This window comes from Python bivittatus, unplaced genomic scaffold, assembly GCF_059951505.1.
Source record: "Python bivittatus isolate LINGU-HERP-01145 unplaced genomic scaffold, Pbiv_v1 ctg000080_np1212, whole genome shotgun sequence".
NCBI classification, from domain to species: Eukaryota; Metazoa; Chordata; class Lepidosauria; order Squamata; family Pythonidae; genus Python; species Python bivittatus.
The window spans coordinates 67948564-67972484 of record NW_028277035.1 but is presented as its reverse complement, the minus strand read 5'-3'; the positions used below and the strand labels follow the sequence as shown (position 1 = coordinate 67972484).

Below are 23921 nucleotides of genomic sequence, written 5' to 3'. Positions count from 1 at the left end.
AGGCCCTAACATTGGTTCAACTATTTTCTGGTTACCTACTAAAGAGGGAAGGGCTCCCCTTTATCCAATAAATCATAACAACTCTGAATAAACTGTTGCTTTATGGATGACAGTCAATGTATTAATATCGTTTTTATATCTAAAAACATTATTCACTGGTCATTAGATAAAAGAAAAACTGACCCAATCTGGTACTGTTTCTTGCTAAAATAAGTATGGATAACATTCAATAGAACTCATACACTCACCTTCGGAGACTGTCTTTCTTCTCATCTCTTGTCAGGCAACCATCAAGGTGCTTATTTATATGTAGTTCTTGAACAGGAACCGCACAGACAGGACACTCCACTGAAACATTTAAAAATGGTCATATCAGATTATAAATTAAAGAAAAAGAACGTTCTTGTGGCAAAATGTTTGCAGTTATACAGCGTGTAGACATCTAGAAGGATTCTTCCCAAGCCAGTACCCTCCAGATGTGGTGACAGTAAAAGTTATAGTCCAAGATAACCAGAAGACACTAGGTTTGGGAAAGACTGATATAATCTCAAAGTTCATCAGCAAATGAAACCAGTTTCTACAAAAAAGACATGATCCAATTTTTATAATGAAACAAGTATTAACAGTTTTCCTATAAATTGTTTTGCATTTTTCTTACTAAAAAGAACAATGGAAAAAGGTTCCTACCAACCTGAACAAAGTGAAGCTCTATTTTCTTGATTCTCAATAAAAAAAACTAAGACTGAAATTGCTTATTTTGCAGCTGACATTATTACTACCCCCATTCATTTTTTTTACTATGAAGCAGTAGAAAGACAGATGCAGAATTCTTCTTTCATGTATAGCTTTACCCTCTGTTCCCACATACCCACGAGTCAGCATAATTTCAATGTCCGGTGAAACCTTTATTAATACCATTCCAAAAGAAATCAAGAATGTCAGCTCCATCTAAGCAATAATATTTAGTTTCATAGCAGACTAGATCCAAACATGGTATTCCAAATCAAATATAAGTTAGCCAAGATGCTGATGTAAGATATAAACAACTATTTTAAAGCCATCATTACATTTTATATCTATGATTCAACTTGCAATGCACAGTAAGGAAAAAATCACAGTTTCCTTTCCATACATAAGTAATCATTAAACTGACAGTTGCAATCTATAAGACCAACAAAAGTAGAGTATGATGAATGTAAAGATTCCATTATAAATCATTTAAAACATGACCTCAGAATTTCCTATTGTTTTGGAACAAAAAGGCCATCAGAGTAACAATTTCACTCAACTAGATGTTTATCAATTTTCTCTGAGATTTCTAATACAAAACTATTGCTTTCGCCCAGTGAGAGTATTCTTTTGTTAAAATTCAAAAGAAAATGGGAAATTATTTTATTCCATAACATGTTCCCCTATACATACATGCATACACAAACGCACCCCTATCTTAAGAATATACATTAAATGGCTGAAAATTATTCAAATGTGGTAAAAAATATAGGATATAGTATTTCATATAGAGAACATGCACTAGTATCATTCCATTGGTAGAAAAGAACTCAAAAATGAAACAAATTTCTTTTTGTTCCTTTACCCTCCCATGCAACTCCCCCAAATAATTCTTAGGAAGTTGGATAAGGCAATCATCCAGAATAGAATGGGAAAATCACACAGACAGTCCCACTTCAGTGAATGGAAATCTGCTTGCATATTTCTAGCTGTATTTTCAAATTATACTAATCAATGTTAGTTTAAATCTGTCATGGCAGATCCTATCAGTCATTTTTCTAGCCTCTCTCCATGCTCATTCAGTCACAAGAAAGAAAGCTTTCCTTCCTGCTTTACAATAATTGCACTTTGCACTATGAACACACTATAGCTAATTGAAATGTACCAATATTAAACAGCAGCATCTGTAACAAGCCACCCCAATGTCAAAATAACAACAGGTGTATCATGTCATAGAACAAATGACACATTTATGTAATTTGTCAGTCATATCATGACATCTGACTCAAGTATATAAACTGTATCATTAGTGTGATGACATGATTATGGACATGTCATCATTTGCCCCCTCCCTGAGACACCCATGATGTCAAATCAAGTTTATGAAAACACTTTCTTTTCCTTAAACATAGCTAAACCACAGCACTAAAAACTGTATAATAAATAAAACTGCAGTTCATCTAAAGCAGTGTTTCTTAAAGTGCAGTCCTAGCACCCCTGGGGGGTCCTCCAAGATCAAAATTATTTACCAGCCTATGTTGAAAAATAATGCAACATTAAAATCCCATCAAACAATTGTGAGAAGCGTTAGTAGCAGCAAATGAGTCAATTTTAATTTTTAGTATGGTAAATATAGATAAATATAACCCATCCAAACAAAAGCTCTTTGGGGGTCTTCCATAATTAATAAAAGTGGGAAGGGGTCCTGTGAGAAAAAAGTTTAAGAAACGCTGATCTAAAGTAAGAGGGCTTATGTTTCTTCTTTGAACCATGCTGCTAAAAGAAAGAGAAGAAGCCCAGAGAAGCTAAGAATTAGCATTATATCTGAAAACAGCCCATGCTGCAATCTCAAGAGATCACCCTATGCATACATGCACTTGATGCAAGGATCCACAAACACTGTACCACCGGCAAAAAGCAGCAATATTTTTAAAATGTTATTAAAGTTTATTTATTAATATATTCTTAAATTCCTTATCATTTGACAGGTGCACAGCTTTCCTATCAATGATTTTTGATAAGCTCATCTTCATTAGGGGAAAAAAAAATCAAATCATCATCTAATATATACTTAATTTCTCTAAAAGGATTTTCTGTACAGCTGTATTCAGGGTTCAGCACATAGTAGTAGAAGAAATCCTGAAAATACTGAAACATTTTCTATTTTTATCCTAGCAGAATGATGGGATAAAACCCTAAACCCTGTATTTTTAATTTAACCCAATCCCAGAAAATACCCATTATGGAATCTTTACAGATTTAGAACATCTTTACACTTTATGTAGCATTTGAGATTATCTGCTCTGAGCAGACAACGTCTGCCCAGTGAGTTCAAATGAGGAAGGGATACTTCCTAATCCTGCCCCCCCATCCTAGCAAGAAAATCAGGGGAGTGGAAGCAGGGAAGCAGCGTTTTTCTCTGGCCGCCCAGTCCTATGGAATAGCTTGTCCCTAAGGTTTAGACGGCCACCCTCACTTGTTGACTTCAGGAAAGCGACAAAGACCTTTTTTTTCCCCCCTCACATCTTTGGGGTCATATGTTTTTGCTGACCATTTTTAGTTTGGTGTTTCTTCCCCCCCCCCCCAGTTTTATGCCTTTTAACTAACAATATTGCTACTGTATTTTTAATGTTTTATCAATGGAAGACTTAAAAGACCAGGTTAGGAACAGATCATCATGGAGAAAAATCTATCTGTGTGGTTGCTAAGATCTGACAATGATTTGATGGCACACAGTCAATCAATCAATTTTTAATGTTTTAATTTGTTTTAATTGTTTTTATTGCTTATCATATAGTAAGCAGTCTGAAGCCCTTTCATCTGACTGGTCAGAAATAAAATAAATAAACAAACAAATTTCATTTATAATGGCTTTTTTTTTTTTAGCTGCACTCAGTTGTTACCGATTCTGTGGCGACTGCCTGGACAAGTCCCTGCAGTTTTCAAGGCAAGGTGTTTCGGAAGTGGTTTGCCAGTGCCTCCCTTCCTAGAGCAGAGCTCAGCTGGTAAGCGCAGGAGGCGAGGTTTCCGTTGCTTCGCACCTTTTTCGGGCGTGCGCGGCTTCCGCGTTACCAGCAACTGGTCCCGTCTCCCATGCAAGCGCCGCCAGCATTTTTCCTCCCACCGGGGTGAGAGTCCCCATTTATCTACTCACATTAAGTTTTTGAGCTGCTGGGTTGACAGGAGCGGGGGAGGAAGCAGGAGCTCGAACTGCTGAAGTGTCGACCATTTCTGGCCGGCAACTTTCAGCGTCATTAAGCCACTGCACCACCGCGTCCCCTTATAATGGGCATATTGGTGGCTATTTATTTCATACATGGAAGTATGAAATCTGGAGAATTACAAGTGCCAATATTCCTCTAGTGTATTATCCATTATGTGACTGAAGATAAGTTCATCATATATTGCAATGAACACGTAAGCCAACATATGCATATCCACAGTTAACATCAGTTTACAAGCAACAATATGAAAAAAAAACCAACCCTAAAATAAACTGGTATATTAATATAAAGATAAAAATAGTAAGAAGCAAGTATATAAGTGACATAAATTTAAATAGCAAATTTAAATATCTGAAAAATGAATGTGCAATTTTGATGTATACAGCAAGATGTAGAGAAGACAGACTAATGCCTTACCCTTTGTGACAAATCTTGTTGCAGATGTGGAGGGCATTTCAGAATTTCTGGTGCTTCCAATGGGACTTAAATTTGCTGCTTCTTTGCCAATTGCCTCATAACCTCCTTCTGGACTACAGGGGTCCTCTTCTTGCTTTATTTTAAACTTTTTTTCCCTGTCAGGTGATTTTAAATGTTTTCTAGGTGTTTGAATATTTTCCTTGACTGGAAAGATATCTGCAAATCGCTTTTTCTGTTCTAAAGCTAATCCATCTGGGGAACTCAAAATGTGGCCTTGGAGAAGAGCTTTTTTGGGAAACAGAGATGGAGAAGAAATTGGTGGAGAGTCCAAAACTGCCTGGAACAGCCGCTGTCTAGGAACAAAATATAGAACTAGATCAATATACAAAACTATTATGCCTCTTCTTTCTCAGCATTCTTTTCAACATCCTCTGAAAGGGAACAATAACTAGAATCCAAGCATAATGCCTTCTGGCTGAAGTCCTGCTGAAGATTACATGAAAGGATGATAATTAATATAAGCATCCACAATCTACTGAATACTTATCCATTTAACTGAAACTAGCATTGGGAGCTGGGATACAAAACCATCAAACTGCCTACAATTTATTTATATAAAGAGAAGGAAAACTCAGCAGTTATCCAAGAATCTGTAACACTTCTAGAAAAGAGAACTTCTGCTCTAAATTCAGATCACTACAGACTATCTCTTAGTCATTGAAGCTACCATAAGTGAGGGGGAAAGAGGGAAAGAGTTGAGCTCCATAGCAATTTTTCACAATCGACAATTTTAATTAATATTCTGACACTAGCAAAGTATACATTTAATTCCAGAACACATTTTATTATTCCAGAGTACACTTCTTTATTTTCTTCTACAGACAGTAACTCAACTTCTGCCCTCCTTTCTAATGCATCTCCCCAAAATATATTTGAAACGATAAATACTGATCAGTTAACTTGGTATATTTTCAAAAGATTTAATTAACACAGCACATCATTTATTGGTGGAATATCTACAACGTTGTTTCTGCTATGCATTTTTCCTGTGCATTTCCCAGTACATATAATTAATCACAATCCTCTAATTATGGTAGTTCTCTAAGCTCAAGAAATAATTACAATAATATAAAAACAATCAATTTTGTTTAAGGGTGACAGAGAAAGTTTGTATCTAGGTTTTTTGTGTGCTTTATGAACAGATACAAAAGAAGCTGCAGTATACACAAAGGCAGAGAAACACATAACCTTTAGAGGAGAATCTGCATATATTTTAGGATCAACATAGTCTCTGGCCTATGTACTTAACAATTAAAGAATAAAAAAGTCACTAGTATCTCTCATTAAAAAATTGGGTCAGAAAATTCCTCCTAGGATGGCATGCTACGTGCTAAACGACAGGCACTCCTAAAGAATGCTGCAATTAATATTATCCAAGGTTGATTATAAATGCAAATGATGACACCACAATACAAATTAAGGAAATTTTGACTTAAAATGAAAGCAACGTTAAAAATAATTGAAATTCTACATAATTTCCCCTCCTCCAAACAGATCTAAAATCTTTTATGAAGCCATTATCAATGCTCAATTCAGACATAATGCAATAATTCATATCAAAATGCTCAACCCAAGTATTAATGGCATATAAAAGTACAAAAACTATTACTGAACATTAAAAGTTAACAAAGTTACAATAAGCTAACTGGTGACATCTAGTGGACGCATATTAAGTGCAATTAATTATGCCTCATATTAAACCCCAAAGGTAAAAAAGTAAAAGTCATAGAAATAATTAAGAAGAATGCAACATTTGAAATATTCAGTTGGATAAGTTAAATGCAAAACAAAAATAATACAGATCTTTCACAATTACCAGAGCAGATGTTAAAATCTTCAGAGATACAAAGAAAGCATTCCTACCTTTCATCTTTTCCTCCTAAAGAGGAGGCAGAAAAGACATCTTAAACCCATAAGGTTATGGATCCATAAATATATAACCAATGAAGATGTTCTATTTAGCCAAAATATAATTTTCACTCATGAAAATATACTGCAACCTTCAGAAAAGCCAATTACGAACTTAATTCACTTTTAAAAACAAAAACAAAACCCTTAAGCACCAATGGCTCAATTCCACACAGACCAGATATGGTCAGTTCTGGTCAGAAGAGAAAAAGCTGTGCTTCTTTCACTGAATTACTTTACTAGAAAAGTTAGGGTTAGTTATTTAATGTCTACATGAAACCAGTAGGTGAGGTCATTTGACAGCATGGGTCCAGTATAATCAATATGCTGATGATACCCAGTTGTACATCTCAGAACCTGACCAACCAATTGATAATATTAAGGTTCTATTGCAGTATCTGGAGGTTGTTGGGGTCTCCATGGAGAAGAACAGATTGAGGCTCAACTCTAGCAAGACTGAGTGGCTATGGATATATGGATGAATTGATTCCAGGGATCTTCCAACTGTAGTAATGGGTAGGGGAACACTCCCCCAGACAGACTTAGTACATAATTTGGGGGTCCTCCTAGACTTCCAGCTGCTGCTTGAAGAACATGTAGCAAGCAGCCATTGCATAGATTTGTCTTGTGTGCCAACTGTGTCAATTCCTGCATGAGAAGGCCTTTTTCATAGTCACTCATGCCTTAGTCACCTCATATCTGTATTACTGCAATGTGCTTTACATGGGACTGCCCTTGAAGACCATGTGGAAGTTACAACTGATCCAAAATGTAGTAGCGTGAGTGGTTATGTATACACCTCAGTCTGCCCACGTAACACTGCTATTTCATGAGCTGCCTAGATCAGTTTCTGGGTCAGCTTCCAGGTCCAAATCAAGGTGCTGGTGGTCATCTATAAAGCCCTTCATGGCACAGGACTGAGATATTTGTGAGACCACCTTTCACCAATTGCATCTGCCAATCTTGTAAGATCAGACAGGGTCAGCATGCTATCTCATGGAATCCAAGAAGTGAGCCTTCTCTTTTGCTGCACCTGTCATTTGGATTAGTATCTCCTCAGAGATCCATACAGCCCAACCCTGATGACTTCTAGAAAGGTACTAAAGACCTGGCTTCTTCCGGAAGGTTTTGGATTAGGATGGGATGTGGCCCAGACAATAATTGGGTATGTTTGTTGATTGATTTTCCTTTTCAGCATAGTTGCCTTTTTAATGTAATGAATGGTTTTTATCGCTTTTAACCCTGTTAGACACCCAGAGTTTTTTGGCAAGTAGATGACCTTAGAAATCTCCTAAAAAAAATAATTACAGTTTATAATAACGCAAAGTCTACCCAGCAAACATGATTAAGGTGGAAAACAAATCTCTCTCAACCTGCTAGATGGATCAATGGGAATGTGAAATTATAAAAGACTCCAAAAGACACAAGCACATAATATCTTCCTGTCTGTTTCACATGTACATCCATGTTTTAATACATTATTATATCATGGTACCCTATTCAGAATACAAAGATTGGAACAATCCAGAAACTAGCATTTTTTCTAAACTGTACTATTTATGCTTGAAGTTAGCCAAGAACACTCTATTGGACAGCTATTGATTTGGTTCTATGTTGGGAAATTGACTTCTCCAAGTCAAAAATGTACAGATTATCTGACCTCTCCGATACATAAGATTTATATATATATCCATTAAAAAAACCAAAAATGGTGAAAGATTATAATCCAATATCAAATTGGATAAGAGCAGCACTCCTTGACCTTAGCAATATTAGATAAAATTTTAGGCAATAAAATAAAAGTCCCAATAAATCATTTGTCACTCAGACAATGTAGGAACAAAGTACCAACTAAAATATTAATGTTGTGGGATTTAAAACGTTATTTTCCAAATTATCATTGATTCTCAAATAGAAGCACTGGGAGTTAAACACGATTTTGTCACATTAAAACCAAGCTTCCTATACCTTCTAAATATAAGCACAATTAAACAGAAATATATAAAACGTAGTTCAGAAGAATGAGAAGAAAAACTAATGGATAAATGCAGTAATATAATGCCTTTAGAATGTTAACCATTTATAACCACATTAATTATGAAATATGGTGAATGTATTAATGCCAAGTCAGTACATGCATATCTGTCTATCCATCTATAATTTATATACTATTGAATCCTCCAGCAACTCCAGATGGTTTACAAAACTTCTTGGTAAATATTAGAAATTTAAGTTATAAACATACTTCTAATGATCTTGCCAGAGCCATCATTGCTGCTCCAACAAAAAATATAACATAATAATATTGACAAATAGCTACCTAATGCCCCTCAATTCTTCCATCTTCCAGAATGCTATTAAAGAAGGAACAAGTTCCATCTCTGAGTGGAGGCCATTCCAAAGCACCAAGGATATACAGTAAGAAAAAAAAAACACCTCTTGGCCAATGCATCCCTCACTACGCAAGTGGGGAAAACTAAGATATTCTCCAAGACAATTATACAGGATGGTTCAACTTGTATTGGAGGAAGCAATTCTGTGAGTACTTAGGCACTAAATCCTGAAGGGCTTTACAGGACCACCAGCAGTTTGAACTACGTACAAAAAGCTATCAATAGCCAGTGCAGGGACTACAGCACAGGTATCATGCATTTGTGGTTGTTAATACCTGTTATGGTTTTTGATTCTAAGAGCCTGGTGGAATCTCAGCCACCTGAGAGTGATGAGTTAGACTGAACATAGGTGGCTGCTGATTTGGGCAGCAAAAAGTCCAAGGGTGACCCTTGGGAAAATGCCAAATCCTAAATCACACCCTCAGTTAAATAGAGCTCAGCAGCAGAGATTGGCATGATGTCTTGAGAAGAGAGGACATCAAATATCCCAGTTAGGCCAAGGCAGGAGCTATGGCTATGTAAAAGTGTTCCCCAGATTCCCTCCCCTCTCCTGCTTCCTGATCAATGCTCCTGATTTTTTTTTTTTTAATGAATAAACATCAACAGTTTTACTTAGGTGTTTAATTGGGGACTGGTCAATCATACACATTCTGGAATGTGCACATTATACATTGTTCTGAAAGTATCCTTTGTACATAGGTAATCTCAGTGAGATACATTTCAGCATCACACACAAACCCAACAACCACAAATTCCAGTTCATCAGGACAGCCCTTTAATATAACTTTTAAAAGGCAAAAAATCCCAGGGGGTTCAACAGATTTAAAATAGCATACAAGATCTGTTTGGTAATAAGTTGCTGCATAATCATAAATAGATGGCTCATTAGCACACTCTATTCATCCAGGAACACAGACCTCCCTATGAAAACTGATTATTCTTCACCTTCAGATGATTCAAAATCAGAACTGACCAGGAAATAATGCAGCTCACAGATCTCCTTGTCAGATGCAATAACTCATTGCCAATTATGGAGACTGGTCTTCTTGAGCAACTTCTTTGCAAGATACTTAAGGTACCTTTTCAAGAACTACCTTTCTGATGTTACTATGAACTTATTCCTAAAGCATTCAGTGTGAACTACATTTCCCAGTTTCCTGCTTTTCCACTGACTTTAATTCTTTCATTCAGGAACTACTCAAAATTTCCTGAAAAGTATGCCATCTTCAACAGGACAGATAATACAAGATGTATTTGCAAGTTGATTTTTTCAGTTTCCTTTTTACAGCACCTTGTTGGTAAGGCCTCCAGAATGGTTTCTCTTCTGGTAATTTCCTGTCCCTTGCCTTGTAAATGAACTTTCAGCTTGATTTTTGAGGCTGATTTCTGTGGATTTATTTGGCTCTTGATCCACAAGCTGTTCTTGGACAACCCAGCTTTTCTGCCTTCAAATTCTTCAAGCAAGAAGCCTTGAACCACTGTTATAACTTACATAGCAAGAGCTCTGTCTTTTATCTTCTCAAGCCTTTGTTTTTTCTAAGAACCTGCCCTTTTCTCTGCTTTGGCTTCTGTTGAAAGATTTATAACAAGCCAATAAACTTGTAACTGCCTTGCCTTCTGTTTGCCTTTGGCTAAAGCTCATCTACAACAGTAACTGCCACAAGATGAGATGCTAATTTTGCACCAGCTGCAGTTTCTGTGTGGTCTTCAAAAGTAGCTCCATATAGGGAGCATTACAGTAGTGTAGACAAGACGGGATGAGGCCATGAGCTACTATTGCAAGATCCTCACCCTTCAGGTAGAGCTGTCCCTAGCACATCAGCTGAAACTATGCAAAGGCCCTTTTGGCCATGGCCTCCATCTCCTATCCAAGAGCAAGCCTGAGTCCAGGAGGATCCCTAAATGAAAGACAACTCTGAAGCAGACCAAGAGTCAAAATGGACAAGCAGCAACTCTGTCTTGCTTGTCATGTTAACATCAGCCCATTTCTTCCCATCTAGCTTCTCATAGCCTCAAGACTCTGAGACAAGATCTGGACACAATGCCATGGTACAGTGATGACAAGTAGCTTTATCCCATATGTTAGTGTGAATGGACTCACTAAAAGCAAATGAAAAAAAAAATGCAGGAAGAAGTGGAAAAGCACCAGAATGAAGAGTTCAAAGAAGACACAACAGAAGATGGTTCCCAAAACAAGAGATAGTTCCTATGTGAACTGGCACTCAACTAAAAAAGTACTAGGAGTGAGAAAAGTGCCAAGGTGAGACTGGCCAAGTCATGTTAGAAGGTATAAAAACATATGGGCACATTAGTCTTTGAGAGCCATCATATGGACCAAGCATCCTATGCGGGTGTCCTGCCTTGGAAGTGCTTTTTGGCCTTCAATGTGAAATAATTAACATTGTTGGCATTGGTACAAATGAAGTATCCTTACTAGAAATAATAACGGCCACATTCTTCAGAAGTTTTTTTAGGATTCAAGGCACAAACTTCAGTTGGGACTGCTGGAGAAGTAACAGCTATGCTTACACTGATACGCACATTGACAATCAGGACAATGATTTGAAGAAGCCATGCATAGGCTTCCAGAAAACATTTGTGGCAGGGTGCTTTGTTCATACCAAAACAGCTTCATCCACAGAGGAGGGCCAAAACAACTAGGCTTCACTGCATTGTGGACCAAGCCCCACTCTTTTTCTACATGCATCTTCACTGACAATTGTTATAGAAATTTTATATTCCTATATCTTTTCTGTAAATTTTGTTAATTTTATTTTACTGTAGCTGTAAAAAGAAAAGTCACTTTTCATTTCCCTTGTTTTACTAATAGTCATCTTGGGTTTTAGAAAAGCACAAGTTTGCCTCCACATTTTTTTCCTTCTTATTCCTGTACCCTTAAAATTCCCTCCATGCTTTTCCACTGTTATTCCAATTCATCTTCAGCACTACTGGATCTTTCCCCCACTACTGAACAGATTAATTCTCTCAGATGGAGCTCAACTAAGGCTGACTTTTACCTGATCTCAAGTGTACATTGTTTAAAATTCTTCCAGTCTACACTCAAGACTTTTGTTAAATATCTAGACCTCAATAAGTCCTGTGAATTGTTGTGTTAAACATTTTTCTTAATCACTGTTAACAGCTCAACCTCTTAACCCCTAAATCTCATCAGGATGTTCCTTCTATTACTGGTATATACTGTATGATTTCCTCTGTGTTGTTGTGTTGTCCTATTGATTTAGAGTTTTCTTATGTACAAAAAAGGTATAAAAATCTGTATCAGTATACTGTGGAGTGGACAGTGTAGCAAGGTAAAGAGAGAGATGCCTGCTTTACGCTTCTCCCAATTCTGGCATAAAGCTTCATTGTCTTTCACCCTATACACAAGTAACAATATCAGCATGCTTTTGCAAAACATTTCTTCAAAGGATTTGCACAGCCCAAATATTCTCTATTACCAAAGATGAAACAAACAAAAAATATCATTAGTTACCATTAAAACTTTATCTTCCATGGAAGATGGAAGTGTCTAATCTCCTTTTTGAGGCAGTAACTTTTAACACTGTTTAACAATGTACTATGAAAATGTTTCCTTTAGTCAGCCCTGATTTTTCTACCATTTGGCTCAACTATATATCCTGGGATTCTAATTTATTGAGAGATGGGGGGAAAAAAATTGTTTGCACTTTTCTCACACCATGCATTTTAAATACCACTATTACTTGCAGTGTTGCCATTTTCTAAAACTGAAACATACAAATCATGGTAACTTTTTCTTCAAAGAAACTTCCTCCAACCCACTGATGATATGCCTGCTTTTATCTGCATCGTTTCCAGTTTTCTCTACATACTATGTAATATTGTCAATATTCACTGTGATCATAATTAGGGTAAGTGTGGTCACAATGAATATTGACAATATTACCAATAGAAGAGAATATCTGTAGCTCAGAGTTGAACTGTTGAGTCCTTGGTGCTCTCTGAGCTTGGTTGTTTGCTTGCAGTCATTTCATTATATGACTAGGTAACATCATCGACAATTTTATTTCCAGTTCCTTTCTAAATGATTCCCAACATAGAAGTGACTATTTTCATAGCAACTGAACACTGAGTTTTCTCTAAACTATCTTCCATAAATTCAATATTCTTTTCCTAGTCAATCACTACTACCAGCCAGATCCCATCAATATTAATTGTTCATTCATTTGGCCAGGATACATCAATTTACATTTTCTTACAAATTTTTTTATGTTCACTTCCTGGGTTTGGCATTCATTTTCAAGTCCATCCTTTTTGTTTAACCTCCTGTTTATTAATAAATTAAAATCAGTTAAAACAAAAAGGATAGACTTAAAAAAGAATGCCAAATCCAGGAAGTGAACTGAAGTCTTGAATTCAGGAACAAGCTTCTGCCCCACCTTTTCTTCATTACCAACAAATGCACATAATTCATTTGGCTTCCCTTAATTCCATTATTTTCTTTATTTTTGCTGTGTGGTTTAAAATATATAACCTATGGATTTAAAACATTTTAATCTTGGTATTAAACCAATGCTGTATTTCATATTTTGAGACCAGCTTTAAGTGCTTTTTTTTTTTTTTTTTAGCAGAAGAGGTAAGTATGCAAATAAATAACCTCATCCATTACAGCCAACATTTCACTAACAGGTTTCCTGCTTGGGGTATATTTAAAGAACTTCTTAAATATTAATGTTATATTTAGCCTTTTATTTCTTATTTGCATTCAGTATTGTCTGCTTATGTAGCTTCTGTGTAGCTTTGCTTTCTTTTTTCTACTTATGTGGATAACATTTTTATTTTTGAGGTGGCCAGTCAGTTGAATAAGTCCTGCAGATGTGCTTGGGCAGACCACCAAGTTTCTTCCCTGATTCTACCAAAAGGAAAGAGAAGTTACCAGGTTCAGTTTTAATCTGCAGTTCTTCCCCCTCATCTACTAATGACAATCTCAGTGCTAGACAGGGATGGTACCTCTTCCAAATGAGGGGTCAAACAAGGAGGCAGACTAGGGAAGTGTTGTATTAGTATGACTATTTTTTTAGGCTGCACAGGAAAGAATAGGAATGTACTAATGCAAGATACCTATTAATTGCCCCAGTGTTCTGGGCATGTCCACTGCTGGCATGCAGTCAACATCTCAGATCTCAAGCTAAAAATGGCTATTTCCTTGTTCTAACAGTTTCTTAGAAGCTGCATTATACTCATGCTGTGATATTTGGTGATGTGGGGTTTTATCTTCCTGATTTGTAATATTCAATCTAGATGAACCTTTAATGTTGTAGAGCTAAGTGACCTTTATTCACTTATTCTGGAAAACCGAAATCTGTTTCCTCATTTAAACTTTTCTTTTACCACTTCCCTAACTTTTCTCTCTAAATTAAGATGTGATTATGTTGGCCTTCCTTGGGTTACTGTGTTCCCTGCTGGCACTGTATTACTGTTTTCAGTTGGTCCAGTAAGATGCATATCTTACACTCTGCAGTCATTTTTATAACCGATTTTTTAAGGTGCACATTTTTGGTATCTAAAGTTTAACACTTAGTGTAGAGGGCATTTTTTTTTACTATATGAATAGTTAAGGCCCCTCTAATTAAAGACTCTAATATTTATTTTGGAGGTTGGTATATTTTAGCACAATAATCATCTTCCAGTAATTTTCTGAAAGGAATTAATTTGGATTTCTAATTATTTAAAGTCCTTTTCTATGTACAAAGTGTTACTACTCCAAAATCCCCTTCCCTCTCCTTCATTTGTCCATATCGAGATTATCCTATACTACCAGCTTTTACATTCCTCTATGTTTCCATCATGTAATAGATATTCAGACAAACAAATAGATACTCCTTCAAGAACCACTATCCTATTTTGGTCTAAGATGTTTCCAGAATTAAAACATAAATATAAATACAGTGCTCCTTCCAAATAATTTTTTTAGAAACCACATTTTCTCTTATGAACCTTTGACTTCCTTGACAGGGTATCATAGATTACTGTTTACTCATGATTTATTTTTAGCGCATCCCATTTGGGGCAATGAAAAACATTTTTACCCAATTAACATAATATTTCTATCCAAAGTAAAAGCTGTTTTGGGCTCAGTCTCCATTCTGATTCAAGTGCAGCCTATACTTTTCATCTGTGTTCAGATGTTTCCACATGTTCCTCAATGCCTAACAAATCTTTCCACCCATATTTTGTTATCTTTTCCATGAATTCATGTTTTAACCTCCAACCCATCTACGTAATTTTCAAGGATCTCACGACTACATTAACACTGAGATGGTTTGGGAACAGATATGCATCATAACCATTGACTCTAACTCTACATTATTTATAGGGCTCTCTAACTTATACACTTCAACTGTAACTTTTGTTTAAACTTGAAGAATCTGATATTGTTTTTGTGTTTCAGTTGGGAAGGAGGCACTTAAGTCAAAATTTACAGATACCGAGAGTAAGAGAAAGCCAGGAAGAAAAAACTTCTCTAGTACAAGTTGCAACAGGGGTTTCTCTAGAACAGATTCAAAGAAGTAAAGTAGAAAGCTGATAAAGCCTGAAAGGGAGATGTAGAAAGCAAGGTAGTATACCAAGAGATTAAATTTGAGGTTGCCTCCAGTTCTTCTGATTGACAAATGAATTACAGTGTCATAACACCCTCTTCTGGTCAAGAGGCAATAGAGCATGTTGTCAATGACAGGTTTGGTAGCACAAAAAAGAGATGAAATTCCTAAGCTGACTTTAATTTATACCTCCCCCTTTAGGGCTCAGGCATAGGACTTTAAAAAAAAAAAAAATAGGATAAGAAAATACCGAGCCAGTTTATCAAATGGTCAAATACAAATACCAGATCCATTTAAAATGGGTGGAAATAAGCAAGGCCTTCGTAAGATACTTGTGATTATGGGTCACCAAGTCGTTTTCCACTCCTAGCAACAACATAGATAGATTTTCTCCATGATGATCTGTCCCTAATCTGGTCTTTCAGGTCTTCTAACAGTGCACTCATCACCATTGTATAAGATACTTGTAGCCAACATCAAACAGTAAAGTCCTTTGCAGAACTAGGGTGAAGTTACACCTTCTTTCAACTCTTTACCCACACACCCGCCCCAGTGATTATCGTTAGTAGCCAGGAATTTTTTTATAAAGTTATCATCCTGTCTACCCAAGCTTTTAAGCAGTTAGGGCATCCAGGTGTAATCAACAGGGTCCATAGAGGCTTATGCCCCTAGTGGTTTGACAGACTGGCATTTCAAATTTATGAAATCTGGTGCACCATACTGCTACATCACCCCTTTCTTAAACTCTAAATAGCCATCTATAGAGATCTTTTGGGTTTTGGCTCCAAAGTGGTATGTGAAGACAAGTTCGATCTCTTGCCTTAACTTCTGGATAATGTCTTTAATAAGGTGGATCAAACTACATAGCATTTGGATTGTGCTTTCTTTGATATTTCATCTGGCATCAGCCTAGTCTCAAAACAGCCAGCTTTCTTTCATGGTTGTTGTCCTGAAACCTCAATGGTTGGTCGTTCCTTCTTCTTCTGATACCTGGATAGAAAGTCAGCCACTAGCTACTCTTCACCTGGTACATATTCTATGGTAAATTATTAGGGCTGTAATGCCTGGGTCCAATATGCTGCTCTTGAGTCCATCTAGCACAAGGTACACAGCCACTTCAATGTTTGGAGATCTGTGAGCAGCCTGAAGGTCCTCCCCAAAAGATAATATTTTAAGGTTTCCAGTGTCCACTTTCAGCCAGACATACCTATTTGCTAATAGAAGATCAGATTTTTTAGAGCAGCAGCCTTCTGTTGATATAAGCAATACTGACTTTTCCTGGTGACCCTTGTTCCAAAACCATCCTAATCCCAACCACAGAGCCATCAACTATTACTCCAAAGTCTTCTAAGAAATCTGAACCTTGTAGCCCATAGATGTTTTGACCAGGATCTGAAAAGCCTTCTCACACTCTTCAGTCCATTGGACATTTGTTCTTCTGCACTTCAGGGTAGATTTGGCTGGCTAGTGAAATTTTAATGTCTGAAAATCTAGGGTCCAATCTTCCATACCACCCCATCACCATTCTGAGGAACTTTCACATCTACTTCCCTCAGTCCACTTCAAGGATGGCTTCAGCTTCGTTGATCTGGGCTGATTATTCTGCTGCCCATAATATATCCCCAATATCTCATCTCAGATTGAGGCCACAAGCACTTGGACATCCTCACAATTAGACCAGCACTCTGCAAGCAATTAAACAATTATTAAAAATAAGCCAAGGTATAATAGTCACATCCTTGGAAACATCATGTTCATTAGTCTTTCGAAAGTAGCTAACATCCCATGTAGCCCAAATAGCATGATAATGAAATGATATAGGACCTGAGACGTGTGAACAGATATGCATTTCTTATCCTTTTCTTCTTTTAGTGATATATGCCAGTAGTCTTTTGTGAGAACTACAGTTATAAGGTATTGAAGAGTCACAATCACATCACAAATACATCACAATTACAAATGCAGATGAAGAGGTTCAAAATGCAGCATTCTATCAGACAAATGATTTCAAATCACAGTTCAAATACCAAATATATTTTCACATAATTACATCATATCTAGTTCAGATATTTTTGTTTCAAATATTATTTGAACACTGCTATCCTTATCTCAAACAAATATATGCATTTTTATCACACTGTAGATAAAAGTCTCCAGAGATTGCACCAGGATTCTAAACCATCCAAGGTTGAATCTGCACTAAAACATGAGCTATTATCTCATTATGTATTTCATTCTGGGTTTTTTTTTCTTTTCATCTTTTTAAATACTTATATACTTATTTTACAATACTTATAATACACCCCAATTCCAAAGGACTCCAAGTGATATCAAAATCAAGTAAAGACAAAATAAAACATAACAATAAATAAATAAATCAAAGTCAGTTTCAAAAGACCCAAATCAACCACAAAAGAAACCCAAGATAAAACCCAAGATAGGTACCCACAATCACTCAGTTGGAATGGAAAGCATGTTGAAATAAAATAGTTTTAACCCATTTGCAGAATTGTAGTAAGGTGGGAGCTACACACATTTCTGGGGAAAGAGAATTCTATAAGGTGGAGCTGTTACAGAGAAGCCTGTAACAAACCAAAGTTTTTGGTTTTGTTAATTTTTTTTTACTTTCCTTTTCCTTTTGCTCTGTATTAAAAGAATAAAAATAAAAAGGTAGAGCCAACTCTTAAGTTCCATATCAATACATACAGAATATTTTGCTGTGTTTTCAAGGTAGATAAATAACTGTATAACTATGCAACAAGCTAAAAAAAAATAGTACTCTTGCCCCTGATAACAGTTTTTTACATAGGCAGAATGCAAAGATTTCCCTAAGTTTTATTCATGCCATTCCAATCCCAGGAAAAAGAGCTAGAATGTTATTTTGTTCTTTGATAACTTTTTCAGTGCTAAAATAGTAAACAATAAAAAAGTAAACAAAAACTAATGCTTCATAAATACAAGTCAGACTTTTCTGAAATTAAAGTTGTTTAGGATAGACCAGTCTTCTTTAAAACTCAGGGTTTTATCAGGGGTAATAAGAATCATTGGAATTTCTTAATTTCATGGTTCACTAGCTTTCCCTATATTGCTTCCACTAAACACTTTTTTTTTTTTTTTTTGGAGAAAACAACATTGCAACTTGTCATGCCAAAACTCACACTTTACAATTACAGATCAGAGAAATCCCCAAGGAGTATAGGAGAAGAAGTATGTTTTCACCGTTGTCAAACTCCAACTATAAAGGATCTGGTACTCAGAAGATGGAGACACTTATCTCAAAATGAAGAAATTGCATCATAATATTTAGACGTTAAGAACACCCAAAAGCTCTTTGCTGTTTTTATAAAAATATGCATTTTTCTAATTCACATGAAAGTTCACTAAAAACTGATACAAAGCAGATCACAGCATTTGTAAAGGAAACACAGATTCAAGAAAGTAATCTCAATTGTAATTGCTTTGGAAATTATGCAAACATACTGTAATTCAGGAGTCATATCCTGAAGAAAGGGATGAATTTATTATTATATGCAATAAGCCACTTCTCAGATCAACACCCTTCAAAATAATATATTGTCGGAGGTATGAAGTGTGATGTTTTATTGTAATACTTTGAACAGATACATGTTTGAAATGCAGGTTATTAGATTAACAATTCAATAGAGATTTTCATCCCTTGAAATAGATCCCTGAAGACTGCCTGCATAATCTGGAACAAACTGGGTCCCATTCTACAACTTTGCCTTCATTTTTAAAGAACAATTTATTCTACATAGAAAGGTTTACTGGGACCGCTGGGGTAGACAATTCTGAGTCATCTAGTGAAGATATTATATTTTGGGGACCCAAAATATAAACCAGTCAATAGTAACACAGTTTAGCTGACAGGAAATGTTCCATTTCTTGTTAAGAAAACCTATTCTTGCTCTAATTCTACGACAGACTTACCAACTATTATCTTACAGAATGCTGACTGCCACACAAGAGGGTTTTTTTCCCCCACCAGGCTAATCTAAATCATTTCTCAACAAGCCAGACTAGCATGTCATGTGAAATGATTAAATGTAAAGTCTCATTCAGGCTGAGTTCAACTCTTGGTGACTTCATAGACATGTCCATGTAATTTTCTTAACAAATTTATAGAAGTAGCTTACTATTGTCTTCTTCTGGGATGTTCGTTAGATCTCCAAATTGGGCCAACCACCCTGGATTTCCCTGATGGCACTCTATCTAAGTTCTAGCCAAGGCTGACCCATCTTAGTTTCCAAGATAATCCAAAATCAGTGAGGTACAAATATGAAAAAGTAGGTGCCATAGGCAGTATATTGTTCTCTGTGAAGGTCTCTTCCTTCTTGGCACGGCCAGACCTTTAAGTTGCAGGAGCAATAACTTGAATTGTCTTTATACAGTTTTATATTTTTTCTTAAATTGTCTATCACCTTGAATACTTTATGTTCAGAAATACAGGACATAAATCAAAATAAAGCAGCATTTAAAACTGATATTTTGTCTGTTATTAAGACTATATTCTTATCTCTTTTAGGTGCTTATATTCACCTTCATTAGGTGACTCTCTGTAGGGGGGAATGGCTTCCATGAATAGAAGAAGGGAGGGAGGCAGTTATTTGCAAATCTCTGTCCTGCAGTCATACTCACATCATGTCATATGCCACTATGTTCCAACCATATAGATCTGATCTGGATGAGGGTGCACAGAGGGAGTGCAGTGAGGAAGGAAATGGGAAATCAGCACAAAGCAAGTCCCCAACTTCCATTCACAGAATGCAAGATTGGACAGACTTCATTAAACAAAGCAGGATATAGTTAGATACAACTCCATTAACTCTACTTGCTTGAATTAAAATTGATGCTGCAATGTTTGAATATAGAACAAATAGCTCACTGAAATATTATTAGCAAATAATCATCACAATATTACCAGACATATAAACCCGAAGCCTTTTCTCAGGGAAAAGAAGAATTTGAAATTCTGAGAGCTGAAGAACGGTATTCATAATTTTTAACCTTCAATGGCATTATTATTACATATTAAATTTATATCCCATCTTTCCTCTATGCAATCTTTTTCAGCTCAGGGCCCACAATTTCTTTTGCTGTTTTGCCTGCCACCACAGGAGATATAATTGGTAATGTTGCAATATCATCTAAATAGATGGGCCTGCTAGGCCAAGCTATTTGTCCATCTATTTCAATATTACAAATATCTACTGTTATGTGTCCATTTCAACCAGGAAATACAGGAAACTGAACCTAGGACAGACTACATAATAAACATTTCATGGTTTACTATATCATACTCCAATCTTATTCTACTCTTCAATTCTACCTTCTCCTCCCCTGTATTCAGAAATAGTTTCCTATCTATAACAGCACTAAATTGCAGCCAGTCAATGTGATAAGGAAGACAATGCTTTGTGTACCCAAATTTACATCCGCATATGGATAAAAATAAATACTGCATATATTACCTGCACCAGACTCCTCACATATAATCTGATGTTGCATGAACATTTAGATATTGTAAATATATTTAGCTCAGTATTAGTCCATGATTTTGAGCTGAGTCACACCTGAGTCTCATTCTGAAATTTGCAAAATTATTGAGTACCTTGCAGAAATAAAGTTCTGTACCAGCTCATCTAATATCCGGTTATTTTTCAAGTCAGGTCCTGTGGCTACCTGTAAAACAGAAATGTTCAAGGTGGTACTTGTTCACTTGGCTATTACTAGTCTCTTAAATTTTCTGTATGCTAATTCCTACATATGAAAACATAAACATGAGATCCACATATATTTGCTGAAAAATTTTAAACAGAAAAAAATGAAAAATGTTATCTAGAGTTTAATTTATAATCTAAAAAACAATCATATATGATGGGCAAAATAATAAACACTTTAATCCCCAACAGTTTATCATGATCACAAATTACTTCTGAAAGCAAAAAGTACCTGCTGTAAGATAATAATGTTAAGCCACAAGGGGGAAGGGGGAGAGGGAAATGGGAGGCAGAACATTAAAAAAGGCAATATTTAATTATGGAACAGAGATTCTGGAAAGTTTTTCTGCATCAACTTATTATTTTATGTAACTGATAATCATCTTCCTCGTGCTTTTAGTTGCCTTGTATGGTGCCAGACTTTCTATTGTTCTTTAGAAAAACATCACAATACTTGATGTTGAAGATATAAAGACAGAAACAAAGTTATTTGCTCCAGACATGTACACAAAGCAATCTTCAAAATGAGCAGGAGACGTCAAGGGAGATTGGGAGCAGAGTATGGAGACTTCCAACTTCCAAGAAGAGTTTACAGCCTAATTAATCCATTTAGACCTTAGAGCTTGAGAGGAAGACGTATCTTGCCAGGTCTTATCAAAACCTTTCATTACATCTTTCATACAAACTATTGTTTTAAGGACTGCATTAAAACCTAGCAATTTAGAAGCAATAACTAATCCAGTACAGTTGAATGTAACAGAGTTCCTTTTCATTTAGCCATTTTTAGGAATATTTAGAGTTTGCATCCTACACATATAACAGAGGATCTATGCTCTTCTCCAGAACCATTATCTCAAATGTGCTTCATGGTTCCTTAACATGAAGCTGTATTGTAGAGATCATAACTGTTTGTTAGCAAAGTATTCAATTTTAATTTTACAAAACAATCAGAGCAGAGAAGTCTCAGTAATGTAACTGCATATCACTCTACAGATAGAAACAAGTGACAGCAGGCTCTGCTGAATATTATCTATGATTGGTTCTGGCAAAACACAATGAAATGCAATACAATAAATGTGTAGGCTGAATAATGGCAGAATGTTCTCAGTCTTAATATTGCAACATTGATACTGGTTGTTAAACAAGTGGCATTACCTTATATTTCCATGTCTGACTGTCCCTTTAATCTACAATTTTCTTCTAATTATACAGCTATTTCTATTAACAGCCTGTAATCTAACAAACACAGTATCAACACTAGACACACCTGAATGAAAATTATTTTCTAGACCCATTTCAAACAGAGTCGACGCTTGGCTTGGCACTAAAACTGCCTTGTTCTAAAACTGTGGGATGTCCTTTGATGCAAGGAAAAAAGGGAAATACAACTCTTTTGGTTGTCTTGGACTTCATAGCAGCTTTCGGTACCATCAACCATGTTTATCTTCTGGAGAGGCTGTGCAAGTAGTATGTGCTTAAGACTGTGTTATGATGGCCTTTATTCATACATGAACAGCTTCTTGAAAGCAGTGTCACAGGACACAGTATTTTCCATGTCATTTAACATCTACATGAAGCCACTAAGTCAGGTCATCCTAGGATATGGAATATGTCATATCCTAAGATGTCATCAGGATGCAGTTGGTAATCCAACGGTCTCTTTTTCCAAACCCAGGTGAAGCAGTAAAGGTTTCAAAAACTTGCTTACTGTAATAAACCTGGTGAGGGTTAGCAGGTTAGCGTAAAGCAGCTGCTTTTGAGTGTGTCACCTAACCAACTGGTAAAAAACCTTTTGAGAAAGGAGTTTATTCTACCTCAAGGGATGTTTATTGATCTATTAACCCATGCAATGGGTTATCAGAAACTTCAGTTTATATTGAAATATGCCTGCAAAAATATTAAGTAGGACTAGGTGTCCAATGTATTTTTTTTCCAGTTTTATTATTGTTACTTGCTCCTATTACAAACCTATAATATAGGTTTTATTTTCCAAAACTCCTCTTGGAAACAGGTTCTCGACACCTGAACCATCAACTCTTCATACACTTACTTACTCCATGCCTTTAGATTACTAGTTAGTGGTAATGGCTCTGAGAGATGGAGATTAGTAATTGTTGGACACCACAGTTGAATTTACTGGCTGCATTTGTTGTCTTATTACGTGATTATTTTGAAATGTCCCCATGTTTACTTTGTAAGGCATCAAGATTACTTTTACTTCAGAACAGAGAATAAATACTACATATCAGTGCGCATGTCAATAAACAGTTCCTTCACTTTCACTGAAATGAATGAAGATTACCCTATAAAAGTTCTTGGAGAACTGAATCTTATAGATTATATATTGTGTTGGTTTTCAGTCCTGAAAATTAACATGATACACACATAAAATGGCAGAGTTTAAGCCAATTTCTGTATAAGCTGATGATAAATTTAAAAGATGACTAAAAGCCACTTGCTACAACTTGTCAAAGGAGGACTTAATTCTCTGTCACACACACATACACACAAACACTGTAGAGAAAAAAATAAAGAAGACTGGATATACCAGCAACTTGACACATTAGGGGGAACAACTGTAAGTTTAGCACTCCATCCATATGTGCAAAAACTGCTAGCACTTTCACTGTTTGGTGAATTATTATATTTATTGTACATACAGGTAGTCCTCACTTACTGACCATTCATTCAGTGACTGTTCAAACTTACTGCGGTGCTGAAAAAAATAACTTTAAGACCTAATTATGACCATTTATTACCTTCAGAGCAACCTTCAGTCTCACAGTCACCATTACAGTCAGTACACCTTGTCCAATACGTAAACCTGTGGGTTTTTTCTTTCTTTCCCCCCTTGCAGAGCAGAGAGACTGGAGA

At 36.0% G+C, this 23921-nt stretch overlaps 1 protein-coding gene and 1 pseudogene across 5 annotated transcripts in view; both read right to left on the bottom strand.

The window, feature by feature from the left end:
• The window catches only part of RAD18 (RAD18 E3 ubiquitin protein ligase), a 125163-nt gene that overhangs the window by 87340 nt on the left and 13902 nt on the right, over nt 1-23921 (bottom strand). For all 5 annotated transcript variants that reach the window (XM_088134311.1, XM_088134309.1, XM_007425484.4 and 2 more), the window contains exons 4-6: nt 20939-21009; nt 4371-4723; nt 249-348 (exon numbers count right to left, since the gene is read on the bottom strand). In XM_088134311.1, coding sequence (XP_087990437.1) covers nt 249-348; nt 4371-4723; nt 20939-21009 — 524 coding nt within the window. The remainder of the gene's footprint in view (nt 1-248; nt 349-4370; nt 4724-20938; nt 21010-23921) is intronic.
• LOC148216735 (ribosomal protein eL22-like pseudogene) lies at nt 9477-12468 on the bottom strand (annotated as a pseudogene).